This window comes from Telmatherina bonti (assembly GCF_933228915.1).
Source record: "Telmatherina bonti genome assembly, chromosome: 21".
Taxonomy (NCBI): Eukaryota; Metazoa; Chordata; class Actinopteri; order Atheriniformes; family Telmatherinidae; genus Telmatherina; species Telmatherina bonti.
Window position 1 is genome coordinate 25,383,113 of NC_136630.1, and position 20,504 is coordinate 25,403,616.

The 20,504-nt window shown below is 42.0% G+C and overlaps 2 protein-coding genes across 2 annotated transcripts; one reads left to right on the forward strand and one right to left on the reverse strand.

Moving 5' to 3' along the window:
* Positions 1 to 821: 821 nt before the first annotated feature.
* unk (unk zinc finger) lies at positions 822 to 13,647 on the reverse strand. The gene is made up of 15 exons (XM_079261518.1): positions 13,497 to 13,647; positions 12,805 to 13,014; positions 10,838 to 11,014; positions 10,625 to 10,755; positions 8,333 to 8,468; positions 8,132 to 8,249; positions 7,967 to 8,051; positions 7,533 to 7,834; positions 6,617 to 6,682; positions 6,309 to 6,492; positions 6,131 to 6,232; positions 5,844 to 6,029; positions 5,578 to 5,759; positions 5,165 to 5,425; positions 822 to 1,633 (listed from the first exon to the last, which is right to left on the reverse strand). The coding sequence occupies exons 1-15, from the start codon at positions 13,643 to 13,645 to the stop codon at positions 1,478 to 1,480; spliced, it is 2,445 nt and encodes an 814-aa protein (XP_079117644.1). The 5' UTR covers positions 13,646 to 13,647; the 3' UTR covers positions 822 to 1,477.
* Positions 13,648 to 14,071: 424 nt separating this feature from the next.
* LOC306771539 (histone H3.3A) lies at positions 14,072 to 15,952 on the forward strand. Its single transcript, XM_079260714.1, has 4 exons — positions 14,072 to 14,160; positions 14,840 to 14,974; positions 15,067 to 15,220; positions 15,295 to 15,952. The coding sequence occupies exons 2-4, from the start codon at positions 14,847 to 14,849 to the stop codon at positions 15,421 to 15,423; spliced, it is 411 nt and encodes a 136-aa protein (XP_079116840.1). The 5' UTR covers positions 14,072 to 14,160; positions 14,840 to 14,846; the 3' UTR covers positions 15,424 to 15,952.
* The last annotated feature ends 4,552 nt before the right edge of the window (positions 15,953 to 20,504 follow it).

Below are 20,504 nucleotides of genomic sequence, written 5' to 3' on the forward strand. Positions count from 1 at the left end.
GACACACCTTCCTTCTCCAAAAATATACAATTTGTTTTAATGATCAGTACCAAAAAACAAAGAAAAAAAAATGCACTCAGATGGAAACACTGGTGTTGCATGAGTTGCATGTGGACAGTATGCTGAGCATGACTTTACCAAAAAAGACCATCACAGTGAGCATCAACACTTTCACACCTGCATTTAAACATTTACATTTTGTTTACCTCCTGATGCTTTGTCTAATCAGTGCAAGAGATAAGAATAATGTCACTTAACTATGTGTATACATATATATATAATATATATGATATATATTATATACATTTGAGTCATTGAAATGTAAAGAATACTACAAAAGTAAAAATGTTGGCAGAGAAACCTGTCACACATTGGTTTTAAAAGTAGCAGAAGGGCCTGTTTTAACAAAACTGTGAGGTTTTACAGTAAGAATAAAAAAAAAAAAGATGGATTCTCAAACATCTACACTGAGTACCTCATTTTTTCATGTTTACAGAGTACATGAAAAACCTGAGTTTCTGTTGTAAGTCCAAACAAACGTTACTTATTCTTTCATATCTTAATAATTGACCATTTTCAATTTTCTTTTATTTCCCTAAATCTATGAAAAAATAATCTAAAGGAAAGAAAGAAATGGTGAAAAGTGCTACCAGCACAATGATGCAATGACCTCTTTTTGGCTGTAGCGATACAGGATCTTAGTCTGGATGAGACTGAATATGCCCTTTAACTCTTTTCAGAGTGACCTGTTAAATGGCTCAACACCCTGAAAATACATATAAAAAAAACTAATTATTTACTGTATCATCCACTGATCAAGGCAGTTTTAAGATTTTGCTGACAGACAGAAATGAAAACACGGACTGGTGATCTTGGAAACACAGCGAAGAGGCACCAAACACCATCCTCTAATAAAACTCCTCATCTAGGATGAAATGTTATGGAGTTTTAAGAACCAAAGATTTCAGGTGGATGCATTTAAACCTCAGCAGATCACATTACTAATCAGATGGATTGATGATACTTCAGGTACACATTGTCTCTAAGGTGAGATTATATTTTTTTAAATACACAATTTAAAACTATGCATGTAAATGCTTCATATTTAGAGTCAGAGTTTAAATAACAGCAGATCTTTAAGTCATTTGCACAACTCAAGAGCAGGGCTAAAGAACAGTGCTGCTGGTCTAAAGCATGGTTTGGTTTTTTTTTGTGGGTAACAGTTGCAAGATTATTAATCCTAAAGTCTGCATTAAGAGCGTTTACTGTATGTTTACTAACACTGGTCATTATCTGTTAATGTTATCTTTAAAAGTAAAAAAACAAAAACAAAAACAAATCAGTGCTTATGTTGTTATCGTCCTACAATATTCTTATTACACCTTTAGTGAAAACATCGGTCAGGATCCAGGCTGGTTTCTGTGGAATCAGGACTGACTGGTCTGGAATCTGTAGTGGTCCTATTACTGCTCTGAGGTCAGGAGAGCTGCTGCTCCAGGGTCTGTTCGGGGCAGAGGGGGCACTCTGTGGAGGCGGAGCAGCTCTCGCACTGGAGTCCGTGTCCGCACGGCAGCGACACCGAGCCCTGCTTGCCACATGTCGCACAACACTGCCTCTGCTTCCTGTAGACCACCTGAGTGAACAGAAAACAGATGCTTCAGGTCGGAGAACTGGGAATGACTGCGCCGCGTGACGATACCTGCAGCTTTAACAGCAAAGAGGAAACGTTAAAGTCATGGATCATTTCCAACATTTCCCTTAAAGTTATGAGGCAAATAGGGCTTGAAAGTTATTTTTATGTATATTATGATTTATTATATGTATTGCCACTATTTATTATTTAAGTTTTATTGTAATGTAATATAATGTCCATTACTTTTCAGAGATCCTGTGTAATGTTTGAGTATTATTTATAAGGGGGTTTTCGACCAGATTAGTGTTCAACTTCTTCCAAGACCGTTTTCAAACTAAAGAAACTTGTTTTGTTTGTTGTGATGACTATTTGTTCTGTTTTAAAGTTTGTTTCTTTTAGTTTGAAATAAATTATATTTTTTAAAAAAAAGAGAAAAAAAAAGTGCACTTCTGGCCACTTTATCAGGTCTACCAAATAACTCAGCCAATCACATGGCAGCAACTCAACACAGTCATGTAAGACGTGCTCAAGATGGTTTGATGAAGCATCAGGATGAGGAAGAAAAGGGATTTAAATGACTCGTTGTCGGTCCGAGTAATTCAGAAACCACTGATCTACTGGGATTTTCACACACAACCATCCTCAGGGTTTAGAGAAAATATCCAGCGAGCAGCAGTTTGTCTGGACCAGAATGTCTGGTTGATGTCAGAGGAGAATGGACAGACTGGTTGGAGATGATGGAAAGAGAAGAAGAAGTCCAGTAAGCACTGGTTCCAACCAAGATATACAGAACATCATCTCTGAACACACAACACGTCCAGCCTGGAAGCAGATGGTCTCCAGCAGCAGAAGACCACAGCGGGTTCCCTCCTGTCAGTAAGAACAGGAAACTGAGGCTACAATTCACACAGACTCACCAGAACTGGACAATAGAAGATGGAGAAACGTTGCTGGTCTGATGAGTCTCCAGTTCAGCTCCACATTCACATGGTAGGATCAGAATCTGCTGGAAACATCATGACAACATGGATCCATCCTGCTGTCAGGATCAAGGCTTCAGGCTGCTGCTGGTGTGATGGTGGGTGGAGGTTTTCTTGTCCCACTTTGGTCCCCTTAGTACCAGCATGACATGGTTTAACCACCACAGCCTACCTGAGTCCTGCTGCTGACCATGTCCATCCCTTTCTGAACACAGTGGAGCATCTTCTGATGGAAACTTCCAGCAGGATGATGCACCATGTCACAAAGCTCACATCATCTCCAGCTGCTTTCTTCATCATCATGATGAGTTCACTGTCCTCCAACGGCCTCCACAGTCACCAGATCTCAGTCCAACAGAGCAGCTTTGGGATGTGGTGGAACGGGAGATTCTCATCATGATGTGCAGCAACTGTGTGATGCTTCATGTCAACATGGAGGAAACCTCTGAGGAATCTATGATGCTAATAATTAAGACAAATCGGAAGGAAAGAAGGGGTCCAACCTGGTACAAGCAAGGTGAACCTGATAAAGTGGCTGGTAAATGTACAAACTATCTCATGTTCTTTCTTTTAAAAAAAGTCCCCATCACCTGATTATGATCCTTCAGAGGTCCACAGTGGTGTTGAATATCAACAGTAGTCTTAGTGGGATTAAATACATTAAACCAGTGCAAATTAAACTGAGCTTTTATGTAAAACTACAGTGAAGCAACACGTCTTACAACCACTGATCCAGACTCATGGGAACAATCCCAGAGCTGAGATCTGCCATCAGGAACAAGGAGCAGCTAAGATTAGCATCACATTATCAGCTGTTTATTAAATAATGCTGTAATCAGAGCCAGTCAGTCTACATTACAACACATCGCAGGAACATGAAGCGATGGGTAGGAATCGGCGAAAACAAGCACAGCAAAGAAAACTCCATCAACAGGGAGGCAAAGCTCAAGATTCATTTCAACACCAACACATTCCTGAAGCATGAAACAGAGATATCAAAGCTGACCCATCATCTGTAAAACACAGAGGTTCTGGACTCAAATGGAGCAGAATGTCAACTATATTTTAGTGTTTAATTAAGAAGATGACCTGCTATCTGTCATCCCTGGCAACTCTTTTTATGGGTGTAAACTTTGTGCAAGAAAATACACTTTTGTCATCTGGTAACAGATGCGGTCCCGTCCAAAACAGTGACTCTGGATTGTTGCCTCCGCTAAGAAGGTCATGTTTTCCCCGCCGTTTACCTCTTTGTTTGTTTGTGTCGAAGATAGCTCAAAAAGTTATGGACAGATTTACATGAACTTTTCAGGAGTTGTTGGAAATGTGAAAAGGAAGAACTGATTTAATTTTAGGTGGTGATCCGGATCGCAGTTTGGATCCAGGAATTTTCAAAAGGATTCTTTTACATTGTGAGGTAGGGCCATTTTCAACATTTGTGCACGTAACTTCAACGAAAATGGTCGGAGCACTTCGGAAAAACTGCAGGACAAGCTTCCAACCGGTTGTTAAATATATCGAAGACTGATCTAGGTGAAGGAATCATTCTGGATATTATGATCCAGAATATGAAAATATAGGCGGCTTTGGGAATTCTCAACATAGGAAGAGAACAAATAATTCCAATACGGGGAGAACTGTGTCCCTCGGAGGAGGTTTGCGCTCTCCCAGTGCTTTTCTAGTTCTTAAATGTGCCTCTCTAGATAGTTTGTTAGTCTCCACGGACTGTTTAGAGCGGATGTCTACAGGAGTTTAGATCAATACTCTACTCGCTGAAGAAACGAGACGAGGACAGAAACTGGACAACAATGGTCAGGATAACATCAAGCTTTGCTGAAGTTACGGTTCCTGCCTTTGCAAACGGTGAAGTACACAAGCAGTGAAGTCTAAACATCTGCCCTGACAAGCACGTTACTGTTGTTGTGTCCCTGTAGACCTCCTGGTTTCTGTAACCCTGTTGCATTGTGGGTGAACGATGTCTTAAAGCCCCTGACTTCGTGGATTTTGTGCATTTTGTATTTCACCCTGAAACACTGCTATTTTGAATTTTATTTATATTGACTGCACTCTGTTATGGTTGTACTCAGTCACGTCTGTTGGGTGTATTAACTAATGTAACGAATGTAATGACTTTTATAATAATGATTGTTTAATAATGGAATAATATGCTTTTACAATGTTTTATTTTGTCATTTTAAGGGGAACATCTGTTAGGGGACAACAGATGGAAATTAGCCTATGGCTATAACCTGGCTTGTTTACGTCTGCAAACTGTATATGACGTTCATTAAGTGGCATTGTCCCTTTTAAATAAAAATAAAATGAACTGAAAAATTGAAAATGAGGAAATCAGTTTGTTTCTAAATGCACGTCTCTGACCAATGAAACTCAGGAGGATCAAGTTATTCCGACAAACGTGAAATTCTGCTTCATCAGTTTCATCATTTATCAGTGAATCACTGCAGCTTCACATGAAAGCCAAATAAACATCAGTTCCAACTAAAACGTGCTGATTTGGATAGAAACGCCTGTCACCAGCTGTCTCAGGTCTTACCTGTTCCACTGCATGTAAGCAGCTGCAGAGCTGAGCCTGTAAACTAAGGACCGACTCCAGTGGCAGTCGGTGTAGGAGCTGAAGTTGATGCAGTGCAAGATGAGGATTGTCTCCGCTTCGTAAGCTCTCCAGCGCCTCCTGCAGGAGAGCAATCTGTCTCTGCGCCTCCTCCTCGGCCTGCCTGGCTCTCTCCGCCTCCATGGCTAACCGCGCTGCGTTTGCGCGGGACTCCTCCGTGTCTGCTTTGAGCGTGGCCCATGACTGCGAGGCGAAGCGGACACACAGACAGACAACCATTTAAAACCTGGAATCTGTTTCCTCAGCTGTTGTTCTTCAGATGAACTTACAGATGACTGGACTACAGAAGCAGCCGTTTCTCTCACATGGACGTGCATGCTCCGCTACATACCTACCTGAGCTGTGTGTCTCCAGCTGTTACCCCACTGCTTCAGGGTGCGGTGAGCGTCCTCCAGCTCCTGCTTGAGCCTGGCGGTCTCCGCGCAGGAGCCGGAGGGCAGCAAGGCAGGCGGCGTGCCAGGAGAGCCCTGACCTGACGGGAAGTGCTCCCATATATTTGTGCTCATACCGTTCAGACCTACAAGAAAACAACTCGTATGAGAACGACCCTCTTTTTTTTTTTTCCCCACACTTTTGACGATTTGAATCCAGATGTAGACACCTAAAGAGCTGTGAGATGGTCCCAGGAAGGTGCTCTCTGATTGGCCAGCTTGTGATAGGTGAGTAGAGAAGAAAGGTGAAGTGTGCGGCCTGACCGGCGGCGACGGCGAAGGCGATCTGAAAGGAGCGGAGCTGCTAAAAGATCCGGGAATGTTGACGGGAGCTGAACTCTGAAGCTGGTTTCCTCCTGTGAGAGGAAAGACGTTTTACATCACGCTCACACCGACCGATGCTGCACGCATTCGCAGATTTTTTTAGTTGTGTGTGTGTGTGTGTGCTTTGAAATACCAAGCATAACTCCCACACTTGGCAGGGCGGAGCTGCTCTCCAAGCTTCTCTCCAACGCTGACACACCAAAATCGTTCAGATCAAGGTCGTCCAGCGCTGACTCTGTCACACAAACCACCGTTAACAATTTCGCCCAGATTTACGTTTTCCGTTGTGCCACATTGACGTCCTTACATACCAACAACCGACTCCACCGTTTCACTGGTGGGATAGAAGGGCAGGGCGTTGGCGTTCATGCCCGAAGAGATGCTGGATCCAGGCGGTCCGAGAGGGGCGGGGCTTGGCGGCGTGGCGGCCAGACTGGAGGGAATGCTGGAGGACAGACTCAAAGGGCTTCCGACCGGCAGGAACACCAGCAAGTCCTGAAGAGGAAGCAAAGCGGTTTTAACCTCTTCTTCTGCTGTTTCACAGTAAAACAAGCTAATTATTGACGGATGTTTCTATAAATAAAACAGAAATATGAAGAGATGAAGGCTGGGACCGTACCTGCTTGCTTTGTGCTGTTGAAAACTCTCTACTGCGCTGTTCCAGGGCGAAGCCTCTCTGCTTAGCCTGAATTCACAAACAGTAGAAGAACCGGCTTTACTCAAGCTTTTCTTCAATTCCAGTTATCATCTACTGCAGGGCCAGATTAAAAGTGCACAGGCCCCTGTGTACCAGCCTTTTTCTTTTAAAGGCGGTGGCAGTGTGGACTGTGTGATTTTGTACGCACTTCCAAAGATCCAAATAAAAAAAATTTTTAAAAAAGAAATGATTTAGAAAATTACAAATAATTGATTTTTCTTTAAGCAAAAAAAAACAAAAAAAAACCCAACAAAACTCCTGAAATTGGTAAAAAAAAAAAATCATTTCTGACACTGACACTGATTTCCAACAAAAAAAAAAAAAAAAAAGACACCACCACCTCCGGATGTGACATAAATTACCTGTCTGCCCTCCCCGTTCTCACACTCATCAAAAGCTAAAAATAAACTTTAAATAAAAATCAATCTGTGTAATATAAGCTAATATACTAAAATATGATAGAAAATATCATATAACTTCCATAACAGTCATCTCTCATAAAAGAAAACAAAAAACACATAAATGGACTCTACACCCTGGGCCCACAGTGTCGCATGAGCCCCCTCTCCCCACCGCAACATTGTGAAAATTGTGAATGAAACCGTGTAAAAACGGCATTTCTAACATCTGTCAGCCAGTGGTACCAGTAGAAACACACTGGACACTGTGGGGTAACTATCTGGCTTTTATTTACATTTTGTTTTATGTGCAAACTGCTGTGTTTGCCCGATGTGGGCCCACTAGTCTCTAAATGGGCCAAATGGGCGTAGACCCCTGGGCCTGTGCCCACAATGCCCATTGGATAATCCAGCCTTGATCTACCATCTGTCCACCTCACCTGATCTTCCCGCTCAAATCCGGGCGCCCTGCCGTACCCTCCTTCTCCCGCCCAGGGAGAGGCAGGCTCTGCATGCCCGCTGATGTCCTCACACAGAGACAAAACACTCCCCAGCAAGCCCTGCTCTGCTACACGGGACACTGCGGAGGGGGAGAAGGGGTCGGATACGGAGCAAGGCCCAGGTCCCATGCTGTGAGCGCCGGGGCTCGGAGAAGCCTCCTGACTGGGTAGAGGGTCCGGCGGTCTCGGGGGTGGAGGGGAACTGGGTTTGGGGAATGATGGTTCCTCAGGAACAAAGGGCTCTGGAAGAGATTTTAAAGGTTACGTTAATCATTGATGCTAAAAATGTAAAACAACTAGAGAACTGCAATTTTTATTTCATATGAAAAAAAAAAAAAAAAAGACGAATCACTGAATGTTCGGCAGGAACTCACTTTCAATGTGAGCGAAGGCACAGAAGGGTCCTCTGGGACAGCTGCCGCACTGCTGCATGTCGTTACACTTCGTGGATTTGTAAATCTGCGACAGAAGAAGAACAATTTCTCTTTCATCCACAGTGATTTCAGGCCACCGCTACACTCCCAGTGACGGGAACAAACCTCTGGGTGGAACTGCTGCTCTGTTCTCGTGTGGCAGTACTGACACCCCTCTGCCCCCTCACATTTACTGGGATCCCCCCATTCTTCGCTCTGTTTCACTGCTGGACACGGCAACGCTCTGTGGCGGCGAAGCAAACTGGACTTTAACAGGAATCCACAGAAATCCACACTGGTTTATCTGAGCAGGATGTAACAGCGTACCTGTATTTGTGCTTGTGAGGGCTGCGCCTCCTGTCTTTGCTGTTGTGGTAATAAGGACAAGCGTAACCTTGACGGCACAGCCGGGGGGGTTTCTTACAGAGCTCGGTCTTGTAGTGGGACAACACGTAGTTGTTATCTGGAGAGAGGCAGATGATAACGACAGGTTGCAGCAAAAACATGAGTGGAAATCCTCTAAATCAGAAGAAAGAAGCTTGTTTTTGGTATTTTACAGACCTGTTATTTACTTTCATATACTAATATATGGAGAGCTGCTGCTGCATTGGACAATCAGATACATGCTAACATACATTCATAGTGGATCACACCGTCATGTGACAAACAGGACTACCGGCATGCGAACCAATCTCTTCAGTTCCATCCTCCACGAGAAGCGAGAACTTTTTTCTTGTTCTCGAGGCTCCGAGAAGAAAATGACGTCATTTTGTTTTTTGCGGACGCGTTTGAAGACAGTTCTCGACACATCGGGCTGGCAGAACTTTTTTCTTGTGGGGTTCCGAGAAGTATCGCGTGATTGGTCGGACATTTGAGGTGGGCGTGGTTAACACGGAGAAAGCATGAAGCGGAGTTGCTGCTTCCGTGTTTTTACTGTTGCAGGTAAAACGGATTGTTTTAATAAAACAGCTGATCGAGGTGGTGAGAAAATACGAACATTTTTACATGTGGCAATAAAACACTCGGACCCAGCCGCGTACACGACCCGCCCTGCCGCGGACAAAGTTTTTCGTTAAATATGAAACTAGACAAACGCTCGGAGAGCGGAAACCTTCGCCAAGCACAATGTTAAAGAATCCTTTTAAAACATTCCTGGATCCAAACGGTGATCCGGATCACCACCAGAATTTAATCAGTTTTATGATTTTCACATTTCCAACAACTCTTGACATTTTTTTTTGTAAAAATCCGTCTGTAACCTTTTGAGTTATCCTGAGCAAAAAGACACTGGGAAAAACATAACCTCCTTGGTGGAGGTAACAACCGGGTTCATTGCATATAAAAGCAGACATCGTCCCCCACAGTGACCCCTCCCCGCTGCTTCTTGTGGAGGATGTATGAACCTGATGAAAAAAAAGCTTTAAGCTTACGTCCTCCACAAGAAGCAAAATCTTTATTCTCGCTTCTCAAGGCTGCAGAGACAAGAAAAAAATATTTTTCACCTGGTCCATTCATACTCCACGAGAAGCTTCATCTGCAAGATCCCTGCAGGCGGCGATGTCTGCTTTATGTGTACCTAGTTATTTCACATTTAAAGTGAAACTATTATGTACATTTCAGGCTAATTTATTTTTATTTCTGAGACCAGAAGGGCTGGGATTGATGGAGTTATTGTCACAAATCGCTTTATTTACTTCAGACCGACCCTCTCCGTAGGCTGTCAGATCAGCCTGTGGGCAAAACGAGTGGATTGAGACTCTTCCGCATTAAGCCCGCCTCCCGCCACTGCACTACATCGGGAGCGCGCACCGCACCTGCTTTCTTTCACCGCAACTGCATTGTAACATCTCATAAACAGAAGGATTAGGCTCATATGAACTCAATAAAAAACAAAATACAATGTCAACACATAGCATACAGCCCTACATGTTGGAACCTGAATCAGACCCTGAAAACGAAGTGGAAAACAGCAACCCACAGCAACGAATGCAGCAGGATGTCTCTCTTTGGTAAACTCACCAGTCATCGTTGGAAATAACTTTATCCCACGTTTTCCACCCGCCTGATGTATTTGTACATGCCCTTGTTAACCAGTAGAAGGTAACCAATCACCGAACCTTATCCCCCGGGACGTCACAAGGATTTCCAAGTAGAAAAAACTCTCTAAAACGACGTGTTTTTCGTCACCACGGAAACCGAACGGAGAGAGTGCTGGAACTCAAACTCAAACATGCGTTTAGGTGATAAAAAAACGGTGTCGTTCACATGTCTGATGAGGATTCAACACTGTAACACTGTAGAAAGCTCAGAAAACTGGAAATACCATAATAGCCCCTCTTTAATGAGGTTGTGCATGAAGCTGCGTCCGTGTGTTTAAATGCCACAAAAATGTGGAAGCGGCAACTTTCCGCTTCATGCTTTTCCGTGTTAACCACGCCCACGTCGATCACGCGATACTTCTTGGAGAATAAAAGTTCTGCCAGCCTGATGTGTTGATAACGGTCTTCATTCACGTCCGGTAGAACAAAATGATGTCGTTTTCCTCTCAGAGCCGCGAGAACAGGAACAACGTTCTTGCTTCTGGTGGGAGTATTTAACAGGCTTTAGACATGACATTACCTTGCCAGCGTGGTTCCTCACTTAAGATCTTCTCTATCAGAGCTGTGCTTGCTGCCTGTCCTGACTGCCCATCCCCTCCGCCCCCCTCAGGGGCCCCCGAGCCGCCTTGGGACTCCATCACCTGCACCTCCCTGTGCAAACAACAGAAACATTGCTGACAACACGGAGGCTGAAAATGATTTGGCGGTTTAAGTCGAGTTTAACTTTGGGCACCTGATATCATAAACGGGGCTACGCAGGTCATGTGATCCATGAGCAAAGGCACAGTGGGAGCCATTCTTGCTGCAGTGGCCTTTTGCATCCGTTTCATGGATGCATGATCCAGTTTTGTAGTAGCGGAGATGGTATCTCCGTTCGGTGTCACCGGCTGTTCGATGTAGAAATGGACATCTGGAACACATTGATTACATCCAAACGATTAGTAAACCAAACACAAACCTTTAAAAACACCAGTGCATCTTTTTTTTTTACTGGTTCATTTATGTGTTTATAAAATGCTAAATAAAATTAAACTTCCAGGACACAAATAGTTGTATTAAAATAGTTTGTTTTGTTTGATTAAGAATTCAGAAACAGTAAACATTGAAGAGCCTGGAGATCATCCCACTTATCACTTAAACTGCACAGTATTTCCACTCTGCAGCCCAGTGAGCACAAGATGTGACTTCAACGCTGGACGTGGTTGTAAGAAAATCTCTGGAGAAATTTTATGAAGTCTGCACATCATGATTCCAGAGACCAGCAGCTTTCATTTTAACACTGAGTTTTCAGGTGAAAATTGTTTTGATTTGCGGTCTGAACAGTGGAAATGCAGCTACAGCATTAATGTAAGAACACAATCATTTAGTTTGTGATTGAAGAGGCACACATATTGGGTGATGAGAAGATATTTTTTCTAAACCCCTATAACAGCAGGTAGTATGTGGTCTTTAAAAAAATGTCATTTCAGTTCAAATCGTCAATGAAATATGAAATTAGACAGTCTGCTGAGAGCTGAATCCCTCTGATATCTAAGGAGGAAAACCGAAAGAAAAACATGAAACGGTATAATCAGTTATTCCACCGACATTAGATATCCAGGACCAGAAACGTTACACAGCTCTGGTTTAACGTACTGCTGAAATGGGCTGTATAGAAGCAAAGAAACGTTGAAGTTCCTGATTATGAGAAGGTTTGTAATTATTTGCTGATCCTGGTGAAGTCTGGGGTGGACGCATGCACACAATCAACATTTTAGGCTTCACTTTTAGATCAGATTCAAATTAATTTTAGTCATCTTCTCACAGAAGTATTTTAAAAAAGTTACTGGGAACTAAAAGTAATCTGAAAACTGAAAAAGGAAATAAAATGAGTCCAATGAACGTTTTTATATGCAGCAGTGACATGACAAGCCATCTCTAGATTAGAGACATTACCTGTCTACATTTATAAATTACACTGCTTTTTAAAAAAACTATTACATTGTTGTTCCCTTTCAAGCTATAAACCAACAAAATCTAGTTACAGGAGATGCAGAATTTCCAGAACAGAGTCCTGTTGTGTGAGACAGTGGCCATACTGATGTTAAAATGGGAATAGTTTGGCATTGCTTTTTTAGCACATCACAAAGTAGCTCATTAGCATGGCTAAAGGAAACCACAGCTGCCCCCCAAGTCATCTTTCAGTCTGTTATTTGCACTGAATTTGTGTGTAAATGTCAGTAGCTGCTGTGTGTACAATTCAACGCAAATGAAAAGAAACTGGCGCTACGTGTGAAGGTTATGCATGAGACACAACAGAGGATCCTCAAACAGTTCTTCATCGCCTTTTAACTGCATGAAAGACTCTCTTTGTCTTGCTTTGACCGAAGAAATCTTGTGATGCATGAGACATTAGAATGTAAAAAGAAAATCTTGGAAATGGACGGGACAATGTGATGGACATGAGGACACAACAGCACTTTTAAAGCTTATGAAGTGTTCAACAAAATGCTACAAAACATTTTAGTTGATACAAAAAAACACCATATTTGGTTCAACATAAATTGTAAAACATGTAAAATCCCCATTAAGTGTTTCATTGTACCCAGACTTGCAATTTAAAATGAAAGCAGTGTTTTTGTCTGTTCATATTGTAGTTAAACCATATAGATAAGATGTAAAACAGTCTTGTGAACAACACAGAAGCCTCAGTTTACTCACTCATCTCCGTCTGGGCAGGTACCTGTCCCCTCATCATATCTGGTACAGTAAACATCTGGGCTGTAGTTGAAGGTCCCGTCCCGTCTGCGGATGGGCCTGCGGCGCCTCTGGTTTAGGAAATGCCAGTGGAAACAGGAAAAAGGCCTGTGTTGTGTACATTTGTGCTGTACAAACAGGGGACACTGCTCAGTTCTGAACTCCTTGAGATATCTGAACGAGATGGAGGCAATAAGAAAGATTAAATACATATATGTGCAGTGTTATTACTTTGTTTAAAACAATGTGCACTGCTTCGACATATTGTGATTATTCTCCAGGCATTAATAAGTCCTAACCTGGTCATTGTGTCTACAATTGACCAACTTTTATTCCCTAGGAGTTACTATATCATGTAGCTATACAAACAAAGCGTGTATTATACAGTGACACACATTTAGAGCATTTAGGAAGCAAATTATGATATAAAAGCCATTTTAAAAGAGATGGTTGGTTAACAAGAAAGGTTAGGCCTATTCTTCTAGACCTGCTCTAGTAAATAAACAGACTATCTTCATTGTTTAGTTCATTTCAATCAACCTACAGTTTACTACACACACATCTGCTGCAATAAAATTTAGTTGTTGTTATGAATATGCCACTGCACGTGAGGTTGTATACATCCAGCTATCTAATCCAGCTAACCAGCTACGTACGTGTAATGTTGAGGTTTCTCGGGCTGTACGTTCAACACGGTTGCGGGAGAGGTCGAGCCCCCAGCGGGCGAAGATGAAGAGGACGAGGAGGGTCCCCCAGTAGACGTCGCTCCCGAAGACGACGAGGGCTGCGAATGTGTTTTGGACATTTTTTACCAGTACAAAGCCTAACGACAAGAAGATTGTTTTTAGCTTATTGGCTAGCTATGCTTATTAGCTTCGAAATCCGCATTCTCCAACGCAGTGAGCTTGCGCAAGACAAGAGGAAGTAGTAGCAAATGCACATGCGCAACATGGAATTGTGGGACTTGAAGTTCAGTTGTAACCTCACGTATATTTATTGACGTTTCTCAACATTTACAAAATAAAATTGAGGACTATTATAGTGTATTATATATAATTAGTTATATTAGGAAAATGCACGCGACTAAATCCATTTTCTTTTCGTTTGCTTTAGTTTTTTTTTCACTTGTTGTGTTATTGGTTGAGGAAGATTCTTTTGAAAAAGTGGACCAATCAGCGCGTAGAATGTTTAAGACATGACGTCAGATATTGTATAAATATTGGGCCTTAGTCACCGTCTCGGCAATAGTTGTTTTCTTCGGTGAACGTCAGTAAGAAGTGTCCGTTGGTAACCAGCGTATAATTAATTAACGTCCAAAAGGTAAGATGATTAGTTTTCTGTATTTAACATGTATGTAACCTATGGAACGACACTGGTACGACATGTGTCCTATTAATGTTTTGTGTACAAGGTAAACTGGCATAACATGTCGACTTCAGAATGGCAGCATTGGCTAAAAATAGAACAATGGAGTCTCTTAACGGTGGTTTCATTCATAAAATCAGAGTGTTAAATCCGTTGTAAATCACTTTTTAAACTAAATACGTTCTAATTTTACGTATTGTTTGTGTGTGTGTGTGTGTTATTGGTATTAACTGGTACTATTAATCAGGGTTATGGACCCTGAAATCGCATGAGGTAATGCTGTTCATGTTGAAACTGAAAATGGCGAAAAGCAAAGCCGTGCTGGTTCGGCCGCCATTTGTTTTGATGCTAGTCTTAAAACGCGGCTTGCTTAGATGCTGTTTAAACGTCGTCTTCTTTTTTTTAGGCAAACCACTGATAAACATAAAAATTACTAATAAACAGTGTTTTACATTTTTTTTAAATGCCTTTTGTCAGCTAATTGTTTTTCTTTTTTTTTTTTTTAGGCTTTACTTAAGAAAAATAGCTACAATGCTTGAAGGGGGGAGGGGAACTGTTAGCTATGCTAAGCTAGCGTGTTGTTTACATGGCGCTTCTGCTGTTTAGCTTTATTTATAACTTATATTTTCAAAAGGTGAAAGATGGCCCGTACCAAGCAGACTGCCCGTAAATCAACTGGAGGAAAGGCGCCGAGGAAGCAGCTCGCTACCAAGGCCGCCAGGAAGAGCGCGCCGTCCACGGGGGGCGTGAAGAAGCCCCATCGCTACAGGTGAGCATTCAATGGATTTCCCAACTTTAAAGAAAAATCTGGCGCGCCAAATTCATTGAAGATGTTGCTGATTATGCATATTTGTCTTCTAGGCCCGGAACCGTGGCTCTGAGAGAAATTCGTCGTTACCAGAAGTCCACGGAGTTGCTGATCCGCAAGCTTCCCTTCCAGCGTCTGGTGAGAGAGATTGCTCAGGATTTCAAGACTGATCTGCGTTTCCAGAGTGCTGCCATTGGTGCTCTTCAGGTAATTACTAAAAGATTCAACAAGGTTTTATTTATTTTAAAATGCTATTTTATTGATAAATGTCTCTCCAACAGGAGGCCAGCGAAGCTTACCTGGTGGGTCTTTTTGAGGACACTAACCTTTGCGCCATTCACGCTAAACGTGTCACCATCATGCCCAAAGACATCCAGCTGGCTCGCAGGATAAGGGGAGAGAGGGCCTAAAGACGCCGGTGGCTGCATTTTACAACAAATGATCCTATTTATCATACGCAACCATTTTGTGGACATTTTTATTTCTTTTGGTTTTTTTTTAATATTTCTTTGAACTTTGTATTTTTAGTGATACAATAAGCCAACCATTCCATAAGCCAGAGTACACTGAGGGTAGATATATCTACCAGATCCCTTAGTCTAAGTGTAACATGACTACAACATTGTAGGTGTCGGGCTTTGGGTTCCCTGCAGGGAACAACTCTAAAGTGGCTTAATTTCTTTACATCTTCCAGGGACTGCATTTCTTTACCCACATACCGTTAATCCTCTGCCAGCATGCCATGTTCAGTACAACTCACCACAGTGTCAGTGTATTGGCTACCTCGGTTAATCCTCTGAACTCTGTGATAATGAGCATTACAGAACCCTCTGTAGTTTTTCTGGGCTGCTTTTTACATGTTTTCCCAACACAATCTTGGCAGCTACATTTAATACTATTTATGAAATGTTGTCACATGTCTTTCTATTAAAGGTCTTTATGAGTAGAAAACACTGATGCTGTGTGGTTATTGAACTTTATTTACAGTTTATAAAGCAGATCACTGGCAGTCATACGAACCATTCAGTGTGCTTAAAACCAGCAGCTGTAAAATGGAATAAAGTAGATGTTAAAGATGTATAAACCTGCTACAATGTGCGCAGTTTTCCATTTTTCTTACCAATACGGCAAACTATATCTTCACATTCTTTGATGGAGCTGGCTCTGAGCACCACGCAGCAAAAACCAGCAGACTTTGGCGTTTCTGGGGTGTCTCTGGAGAAGTGATTAACATTGTTGGAAAGTTCTCTTGTATGTGTAATGTGCTTTTCATGAGTACTTACACCACACAGAAGGCAAATGTTGTGTAGCCTGGCTGAGAAAACCTCCCCACACATGAAATCTCTGGATAATGATGCTCGAACAGTTTCTGAGGGAACACAGACATGAGTGTGTTTTCTGCAGTTGTTCACGTAGCAAACTTCACTTACCAGAGTGCTGTTTCTCTCTGTGCATGTCAGATGTGTTTCCTTCAGGTCTAAAAGCACTTCCTGTTGGAAAACAGACACGGTAGTTATAAGACGAGCTTACTTCTGTCTTCAGGCAGAGGAGGGGTTTCCTTACCTTGCAAGGCAGGTTTTTATCCAGCACTTGTGAAATTGCATGCTGCAGGACTTCTTTGCCTCCAAACTAAGGATTAAACAGGTTATTGGAGCTTTTATAAGACAGAATTTAAAAGGCAAAAAGGGACATTACCATTCCAATGTTGGCTTTTCCCAGAAACTCCACGATGTACACAATTCTGCTGATGAAATGATTAGTTTGACACATTTCTAAATAAAAAATCTCATTACAGCTGGAAATACTTGCCTTCCCTCTTTAAGACACTGAGATGCAGGAGGCCTCTGGTCTTTACCAGGTGGCTGTGGCGAGGCAGCAGGGCCGAGCTGCAGACTGGGATTCTCCATCCTCAGGGCCCGCAGGAGTTTGATAAGGGGCCGATACACCGTCCCATCCTGAGCCCTCCATCTTAGAACGTGGATGGACAAAGGGCAGCCCTTCAGCCGGGACAGAACCACACCTGCCTGAGGAAAAAAAACTATTCATGGTTGCATTCCTATCCTGCATGCTGGTTCCATGTCAGTGACACTAAGGCTGATAAAACGTGCTCACCGGGGAGTGGCAAGACAACAGTCTGCTGTGGAAAATGCACATTTTTAAAGCTTTCACAGATACACAAGTTTCCTCACCTGCCCATTTTTGGAATTCCTAAGCGACTTGCCATTGATCTCATCGATGATGTCACCAGGAGAGATGAACTTGTCGACGTGCGCCTGACTACCGGGTATCAAGTCGAGGACGAAGACGCGGCCACTGAGATACCTGACAGGTGGACACAGAAACAGAGGTTGGACAGATCATGGCAGCAGATCATTAAGCATCTTTTTATTATAAAGTGAACGACACAAACCTCAAAACCATCCCAACTTCTCGACAAGGCACTACTTCATACACGTCACACACCTGCAAACGGTAAATCTGTCACAGCATACCGTTCAATAAGCCATGCTAATGATACTGTAACGTAAGCAACGGTAAAATCGCTGTCTTACCGGGAGGAGCCAGCTCTCATCCAGAAAACTGCAGTTCTGTTTAAAGACAAGAATTAAAAGGAGACTGGACGGTAGCTGGCAGAGGACAAAATTCTTCCAGATATAAACAAGTTTTAATATGTTGGTACAGATAACTACTGGAACATTGTTTGTTTTCTTCTGTGGTCTTTTAATTTTTCCAAACTGCTCCAGCTCTTATCATCCAAACGGTTCTTGCTTTCATTTAGTCACCGTATCAAAGACACCGTGGTAAAAGTGGTACCATAAATGTGGCAGCTGCCACGTACGTGGACCAACAGCAAGTAGTCGAGAATAAAAAGTTATTCTAGTAAAGAGATTTGAAGCAAATAGGAAAACTTTTTGATTATACAGTTGTGCTCATATTTATTCATACCCTTTCATTAAAGAAGGAAAAAAAACAGCTGCCTGTAAAATAAGCTGAAATTGACTAAAGTAATAATAAATAAAAATTTTATGAAAATCACATTATTTTCTAATTCTGGTTCAATTGAAATTTTTTTAAAAAGCAAACAAATAAGATAATTTATTACATATTACATCAGTCATAAACTAACATTTAGTTGAACAATCCTTTAATGTTTCCGCTACAGTCAGGTGTTTTCTGTTCCTCTCAGTCAGACTTCTGCACCTGTTGACAGGGTATTTTGTCCCACTGTTCAACAGAAAAGTGCTCTAATTTGTCCAGGACCAATTTGTTTGTTTTTTTCTTTCTTCAACTCAATTAAATGAAAAAACAGTGTCTTATATTACTAAATTATATTTTTAATTTTTTATATTTTTTAATTATTGTTCCTTCTTTAAGTCTCGAGTGTTTTGAGTGACTGTTGTAAATTCAGCCTTTTCTTTAATGAAAAGGGATGAAGACATGTGAGCACAACTGTATATGAGATTTTTCTCTCATTGGCCTTTGATTTTGACACATGCTGCATTAACAAGTACATAAACTCTTGCAAAGACATTGCATCCCTTTTCGTCTGACCTCCATGTGCAGTTTGAACTCCATGTGAGAAAGGACCAGCAACAGCGACATGAAAGGCTCTAGAAAGAAAAAAACAGTGATTACAGTAGTGACAAGAATTTCTTCAGCTTTGCTCAAGCCACCGCATTCACTGGCAGCAGATCAAGAATAAACAAAGACAAACGCTCACCAACAAATTCCTCATTCCAGAGGATTGATAGAGCTGGGCTGTACCACTGGACGGGAGAAAAACAATAGAAACAAATCTATAAAAACTTCATGCCCATGACGTGCATATGTATCAGAAAGAAACATACATGTCAAAATAGGTAATCAAAACAGGTTTTTGTGTCTGACCTCCAGCAGTCTGGGTGTGTGCAGCAGGTGTGTGACGAACTGTGACAGGGTCCTGCGGTTGAGGGCCAGCCTGAGCAAGTATCGACCTCTGCCCTGAGCAGTCAGCAGCTTCCTGCAAACTCTGGTCTGCTCAAGCGCCAAGGACAGAGCAGACAGCCTGCACATGAGCAGAGACAACAAGGTTAGAGATTTCCATGACAGTCTGCTGCAGAGAAAATGTTTCTATTAGCAGCACATTCTTACCTTCCACAGGCATCCTGATGAGGAAGCTGTTCAAAGCACTGCCAGTAATCTCTGTTTACCAGACTGAGAACTGGTTCTGGAAAAGGGTAAGAAGCAGAGACTTACACCTGCTGCTGTTTACTGTCATTATAATAAAGATGGATAAAGTAATATAAAAAAAAAAAAAAAAAAAGCTCAGGTTTTTGTGTCATAGCCTACGTTGAAGCCCCTTTCGGAGGATCAGCTCAAGAAGCTCACAGCAGGAGGCGAGGTGAGGGTTGGAGTCTGTCACTGCCTCCCCATCGGACTGCAAATTCAACACACACACTGACAGGATATAGATCTGTTAATATTCGTCTAAATGACTCAGTTTTTCCAGCAAAACCATCAGATCAACGCCGTTTCAATCATCAACACCATGTACAACAGAATCAGGACGCTAACAAGCCAGGAAAATAGCTGCTTGTTTTCAGCGAGTAAAAAACATAAAAGCAGGAAAAACCATCGTGCAGGATACACACACACACACACACACGCACACACCTTTACCACGCATCTGTTTCACAGGCTTTACCTTTCAGGGAGCTGAGGAGAGGGTCTTTGGGTGCCATGTTGAGTTTCCAGCTGTGATCAGAGGCTGTCTATGATGGTGATGATGAGAAAACAGCAGCTCTTCATCATCTTAACCACACGGACGCGGCTTTAATGATACTTCCGTGTTGCAGACATACCGAAACACCTTCCCACTCCACTGAATCCTCCAGACACAGAGGAAGCGTGGATGTGACACGACGTTGGGATGAAAATTAAAATAATGGGGATGAACCGGATACATTTGGATTTGAAAAAAAGACTTTTTAAAACCTAATAATTATATTAAAGAACCAAAACTACAGACTGATGTGCTTTTTACTCAATGCGTTGCACTGTATATATCACCATGCTATGTTGATTTAAAAATGAAGACGCCAACAAAACTATATATTATTTTAAAGTAACCACGGTACATTAATGTATCCAGGAAAAAGAAAAAATCTAAACATTTTAAATTATTATTATGTGTAAATGCTTTTTTTATGCCGACTTTCTGAAAGCAGTTTTTAACCGTTGTTAAAATGTTATCGCGAGAAAGTACGAGACTAGAACTAACGTTACTAACCGTTAATTTTTTTCGCTTTTAATTTAAAGAAAATAAATATTTTAGTTTTATTTAAACGGGTTAAAATAAAGTCAACACATAGCAGGAAGAAAAAAGGACTATTGCGGTGTTGTTTTCAGCTCTGTTTTGCGGCGACCTCTGGTGGCGCGAAGTCAAAAAGCGCCGCTCGACAGAGGCGGCGGCAGATAAAGAGCGCGCGCTCCGTCTTGTGCCGCAGTTGTG